We start from the raw sequence: 6,303 nt of genomic DNA on the forward strand, positions 1-6,303 counted from the left end.
GGCGGCGGCGGCGGGAGGAGTCGCGCGGCGACGGCGGCGGCAGCGGAAGGCGAGGATTAAAACCTAAAATCTGATATCATGTGGAAAGATGATTTGCAATACAATAATCGTTGTATTGATGGGGTGCTGGTGCACGTATATATAATACAAGGGAAGGCTTCTACCTCAATTATACAAGACTAGGAGGTGGGCCACAACTCCATACACGTGCAATACAAAACACATACTCAACAATAACAATGAAGCAAATTTGGTGTTTGGATGTTGGTATATTTTCATTTGAAGGACAATTGACATGTGAAATTTAATGAAGTTTGACTTAGGATAAAATTAGAAGTACAGTTATTTTGGAATGGATAGAGCAACCCTGAACGATTCATACTATCACTAAAGTTCTTGGTTCAACTGAAAAAAATAAACAAAGCTTTTGGTTCACAAAAGAAAGAAAAAACAAGAAGGGAGATCCTGCCCAGAAGATGACCGGCACTCCTAGATGCTCACTGGTTGATGAACCGTAAACTCCTTCGATAACTTGGTCAAGCCAATCTCCTCCCAAAAAAGTAATCCCACGACTCCAAATGGGCCAATTCGAAGCTTATAATTATAAACGCCACGCACTTGCTGCGGTTTAACTCCGGGACAAGCAAGCCTCTCTTGAACAGATCAAATCAGGCGACCCGTTCACCGGCCCGTCCGCTGAAACAAAAGGGCAGGTCACTCTCACGACACCGGTCTTGCACGCACGCACGCGACCAGGCTGTAATTTCGTCCGGCAGTACTAATAACCAACACATTTTTTGGTTGTTTGAGACAAAATAACCAACACATTTCATTCAGCACCTGTGACCGCGCACTGTTTGACCGACACGCGGGCCACAAGCCCACAATGATCGGCGCAGGCCCACCGGTCGGCGTCTCCGCGGCTGGAAGCTTCGGACTCGCAGCCAGGCCGTATGTATGGACGTGGACCGCAGCCCCCGTCGTGAGTGACGCCGGTCAAAACTGGCATGCAGCTGCGTCCGCGCCGCGGGAAGGAGAACCAACCAAGCAGCCAACGAGACCACCGCGTCCCGGTCCAAGACGTATCCGGCCTCCTCCGCGTTCGTTTCCTCCCACGCGTGTCTTCTGGAAGGACCATCCCGATCCCCTCCCGTTGATTGGTTGCCCGAAGCGGGGCCGCGCATGCCCCTATAAAACCCCGCCATTCTCGCCCTGACTGACCGCAGGAGAAGCTTTTGTTCGTCTCTTGATTGAGATCGTTCTTGATGGAGCGCAAGAACTCGTTTGGCTCGTCGTGGGCGGACCAGTGGGACTACGGCAGCGACCCGGCCCCGCGGGCCGGCGGCAAGAAGCAGGGCGGCGTGGAGAAGACCAAGGCGGCCGCGGCCACGGGGCTGAAGAAGGTGAAGGAGGGCACCGCGCACGGCTTCCAGTGGATCAAGGGCAAGGTGCAGAAGAAGAAGCAGGGCGGCGCCGCCGGCGACGACGCGACTGCCGGGTATTGATTAGCCAGGCCCCGTTCCCGGCGGGCGGATGGAAATGGATGCATGGATGTCCGGTCGATTGACTGGGCGATCTCTTGTTTCCTGTCGTTTAAATGGTTCTGTACATACAGGTTTGCCGTTTGATTCAGGGTTGACACCACCACGTAGATCATCTAGCGTTCAGATCTCTGCTTATTGATTGGTTCTTTGTTCTTCCTCTTGTCCTGTTCTCGATTGATCCGATGAAATTTGCCGCTGATTGGTTCGTTCACTGACGCTCGCCGGCAGTTGCCTTTGTTTGTTCGGGAACGCGGCGCGTGATCCTCAGATTTGCCGACTGTCACCTCCGGCAAATTTCGGTTCAGTTTCGTTATCTGAATTCTGAGTACAGACTACAAAGTCTAGTGGAATGGTCACAGTATATGGGAGTTTGCATCTAGTACAGTTGCATAGTTGCATTTCGTCCTTCACAGATGAAATGCACTCATTTTTCATCTACTTCTGTTTCAACACAAAGATAATTAACACTGAGAAAGTGATGTGGAACTTTCAATTCTGTGGGCAATTCAAACGGCACTGTATCAGCATAGTAGCACTGTTTCAGCTTTATATAAACGTACTTGCTCTAAGATTTCAGAAATGGCATGTCAAGGACAAAGTATCCTTGCTCTGAGATTTCAGAAATGGCATGTCAAGGACAAAGTATCAACCTCCGTAGAGTTGCAGACATTTGTTTTTTTTTTTAAATTTTAGTTGCAGACATTGTTAGAGATGGTTGGATTTAGAAGAAATGTCTAAAATAGTTGCATACTTGCCCTCTGTATGGAGCATTACTCAAAAGTTCAACTCAGAAGAATAAACTCAGTGGCCATTCAACTACTGAGATGGTGAAGGTCAGTGCAATCCGAACGGTAAAGGATTTAGAATGCATATGCGCTAGATAACAAAGATGCTAAAAGCACTTGATGCTCACAGAAAGCCCATAGAAGCAACCAATTTAATTAAAGTTTAAAGAGAAAAGTTTTCTATGATAATGCTTGTAGAGTCACCCAATTTTTCACTTGGTACAACTACCTAATTCTGTCATCTTCAGTCGTGAACCAATTCACTTTTAGTACCCAATCATGTAATCAGTTCATGTCACACACGAGATAAGCAGAACAGGACAACATATACACACTGACTAACCATCCTCTAGCAGTCCAGCTGCTTGCTGATGTGGAGTTCATCAACTCTTATTTCGCTGGAAGAACATTGGCAAAGACACGGTTTCACCTAAATGACGTCGTTGACAGGATGGATTCCTGACTAACAAAGTGCAAAGCAGATCAATTATGAGCCATTGGCCCATTGCCATCTGATAGTCAGTCACAGGGCATTATCCCTTGCTGCATGTATCTTTTCAGTTACCCTCTATTCCAGAGCTTTACGCATCCAGTGACATTCTTGCAAAGTGCATCCAAGTTCAGTCGAGGAGAAAAATAATTCAGAAGCCTATTATTTATTCTGCGGGTAGTGGCAACTTGTATAGTAGTACCAAGATCAGATTGTAGTGCTGAAGGCCACTGAACTGAAGGGGGGAGAAACATTACACATACAGTAGCACCTAGATACCAAGCCTAGTGGTTGACATACAAACTGCAGAGCTAATGACTTGACAGGCCATGACTGCACGCACTCGAGCATACAACAAGGGAACACCTCCCACTTATTTCTGGTCGTACCTCCCCTGCTCGACCCGCTGCTTGAACTTCTCCTTCTCGTCGTCGGACTCGCCGAGCACCGCTTCCTTGGTCTCCTGCACCGTCTCCTTTGCGCCCTCGGCGACGTCGTCGGTCTTCTCCTTGGCCATTTTCAGGAACTCCTCCGCTGTCGTTCGTGCCTTCTCTCCGATTTCGCCCAGCGTGTCACTGTCGTCGTGTTTCTCTGTCGAGTGGTACTGGAAAGATCACAGGAAAAGAGAAAGGTTATAGAACACATTTTTAGATGTTCCACTAGAGGTCAATTTCAGCAGTACGTATCTATGCATGTACTCTGTACTGTGTAAACTGGACTTGAACACCTGCATATTCGACTTGCTACATCATTCATATCCACTGACGTGCCGACTGCTCTGCCTGGTTTCCTAAGAGGAATCGAGTCCTGCACATTTTAGCACTTAAACACAATCTGTTTTCCTATTGGTACTCTCTACAAGGTTTCCTAAGAGGAATCGAGTCCTGCACATTTTAGCACTTAAACACAATCTGTTTTCCTATTGGTACTCTCTACAAGGTTTCCTAAGAGGAATCGAGTCCTACACATTTTAGCACTTAAACACAATCTGTTTTCCTATTGGTACTCTCTACAAGGTTTCCTAAGAGGAATCGAGTCCTACACATTTTAGCAGTCTTTTTTACATCACATCTCTCCCATATACTGTATCTGCAACTCTGTATGCAAGAGGATACAACCACTTCGACAAATTCACAAAACTAGATTGCTCTGCTACATGGTATTCACTACTCACTTCTGCTGGCTCATGGAGTAACAGATCGTGGCACTACCAGAGCAACGAAACGCTGAATAAAGCATCAGAAAATTAAGTGCAGCTGTGATCTCTGAACTCACCCTGGGCAGTAGAACGCTGTTGCCAAGCGCGGGCAGGGCGGAGGGATCTCCCAAGGCGCTCCTGGAGGGGCAGCCGATTCCCCTCCCGCCATGAACGAGCAGCCGCTTCATCTTTGACGCTGCAAAGTGGATCTCAACTTCCCAAGTCGCTCGCAGAGATGCAAAAATGGCTTCGTGCTCGGGCCCGAAGTAGTAGCTAGGCGATAGGGATGGGGGATGTGACGATGTGATCAGGATTCACGAGCCGCCATTTGCGCTATAAGAAGTCGGGAGGCGTGGAGAAAGGACACGGGTGTTGGCACGTGGAGGGGGAGCGCCTCGGCACGTAGCGAGTTGGCATGCGGAGCTGTGCAGGGCTTTGGTCGGCTTTTGTGGTGCTGTGGCCTTTGGCTTTGCGAACTTGTTGGAGTGCGTGGCCGATTTGAATTTACTACTCCTACTGCTGGGGTCTGGGGACAAGCAGGAATCCAATGACCTGTCGAACTGGACGTGTATCCCAGTGAGAACTGGCCGGTGTTTGGGTTCGGTGCATCTGAGTTCGTGTGTTTATAAGTTGAATTCTTTTGGTAATGGATTTGTTTGGCTTCGACGAGGTAGGGACCATGACAGCGGACTAGTGTTTGTAGTCGTTGTTAAGTGGCTTAATATGTATGTAGCTAGATGATGTTCCGCGAGTTACTGCGGTAACTTTGTTAAAAAATATACGTAAATACAGAGTAGTTGCTAAAAAATAACTAAATATAATGAAAAAACGTACAAACTTGAAAATCAATACAAGAAAGTGTCAAAAATAGAATTCAAACAAAAATGTGAAGAATGACTAACATAAACATATGATATGGCAGCGTTACATGCATAGACTAATGCAAAAATAATTATAATTTATAAAATTAAATGCATGACTTGCTTATGTAGCAGATTTTACATGGTTTAGTGGGAGAGAAGACTTAAGTGCATGCCTTAGTGGGATGTTGAGGTGGACATTCTGCATGTTGAGAGAATTGTAATCAACCTTTTCGGAATGTAGGATTTATATTGCTTCTTGTGTTCTTTTGTATTGTCATGATGTTTGATGAGAAGATCGAAAGTTTCTTTCGCAAAAAGAAGATTTTTTTTAAAACATAGCGAAGATCATAGATCGAACATAGCATGTTTAATTTACAAACGGACATAGCATATGAAACTCACAATGATCGAACATGGCAAGTTCCATCGGACATAACATAGCATATTAACAAAGTTCATTCGATGATAGATTAAGGTAGAGGAGGGGGCGTCAGACTTCACCGGTTCCTCATCGGCTGCTTTTCCTTGGGTTCCTGAAGCGGCGGTTGTATCTTCGTCAGACGTTGGGCTGCACATGCATGCTCCTTCGTGAGGCAGGCAGCTTCCGCCGAGGCGACCATCTTTTCCTTGGCGAGGTGCTCCGACTCCACGATGCCGATCTGGAGCTCCATTGTATTATTAGAGCGAGAGAAAAATTCACCGTAGGTCCCCAAACTTGTAGTGGCGTTAGCTTTAGTCCCTGTGATTAAAAATACCCGCAATACGCAATACGGTCATCATACTTGCTCTAGGGGGTCATGTACGGTTCAAAATATGTTTTTCCATATGTACGCGCTGAGCTGGCCTCAGTCAACGGCTGCCACGTAGGCGCTGACTGCCACATGCGTTTGGCTTGCTCGAATACGCAGGCAACCAGTTTTTTTTTTTGCAAATCTGGCAGTTATTAAAAGATCCCCTCCCCACCTGGTCGGATCGAGCCACTTGGTCGGGTCGGACCGAGCCACTCTCTCCCCTGCTTCTCCTCCCCTGCTTCTCCTCCCCTGCTTCGTCGTCGCAGCCAAGGTGGGCGTCTCCGGCGTGGTCGAGCGTGGCGACGGCATCATGAGCTCGTCGTCGGACGCTGCGCCGCCGCCGTCCGCGCCATTTGGGAGGGGCCTGCGTGACGTCCCTCTCGCACCGACGCATCATGACGAACATGCCTCGCCGCCCCTTTATGGTACGCCCCCGCCGCCGACAGCTTCTGTACTCGATCTGTCCATGAAAGCTCCGGGGAAGAGCTTGCGTTCGAGTCAATTGTGCACAGGTGCTAGGGTTTGGGCTATTTCTCTCCCCTTTTTGCCACGGATGGTGTAGGGTTTAGGGTTTTAGCAGCGGACGTTGAGAAGGGCCACAGATCAAAGCTAGGGTTTTTGATGGGCTATGG

General features: G+C 47.9%; 2 protein-coding genes across 2 annotated transcripts; one reads left to right on the forward strand and one right to left on the reverse strand.

The window, feature by feature from the left end:
* Positions 1 to 1,208: 1,208 nt before the first annotated feature.
* Positions 1,209 to 1,755, forward strand: LOC123138277 (uncharacterized). The gene has a single exon (XM_044558219.1). It carries the CDS (start codon positions 1,266 to 1,268, stop codon positions 1,503 to 1,505), a length of 240 nt encoding a protein of 79 aa, XP_044414154.1. The 5' UTR covers positions 1,209 to 1,265; the 3' UTR covers positions 1,506 to 1,755.
* Positions 1,756 to 3,015: 1,260 nt separating this feature from the next.
* On the reverse strand, positions 3,016 to 4,358 carry LOC123138276 (uncharacterized). Its single transcript, XM_044558218.1, has 2 exons — positions 4,095 to 4,358; positions 3,016 to 3,423 (listed from the first exon to the last, which is right to left on the reverse strand). The coding sequence occupies exons 1-2, from the start codon at positions 4,203 to 4,205 to the stop codon at positions 3,193 to 3,195; spliced, it is 342 nt and encodes a 113-aa protein (XP_044414153.1). The 5' UTR covers positions 4,206 to 4,358; the 3' UTR covers positions 3,016 to 3,192.
* Between the last annotated feature and the right edge of the window lie 1,945 nt (positions 4,359 to 6,303).

Source organism: Triticum aestivum, chromosome 6B (genome assembly GCF_018294505.1).
Source record: "Triticum aestivum cultivar Chinese Spring chromosome 6B, IWGSC CS RefSeq v2.1, whole genome shotgun sequence".
Lineage (NCBI taxonomy): Eukaryota > Viridiplantae > Streptophyta > Magnoliopsida > Poales > Poaceae > Triticum > Triticum aestivum.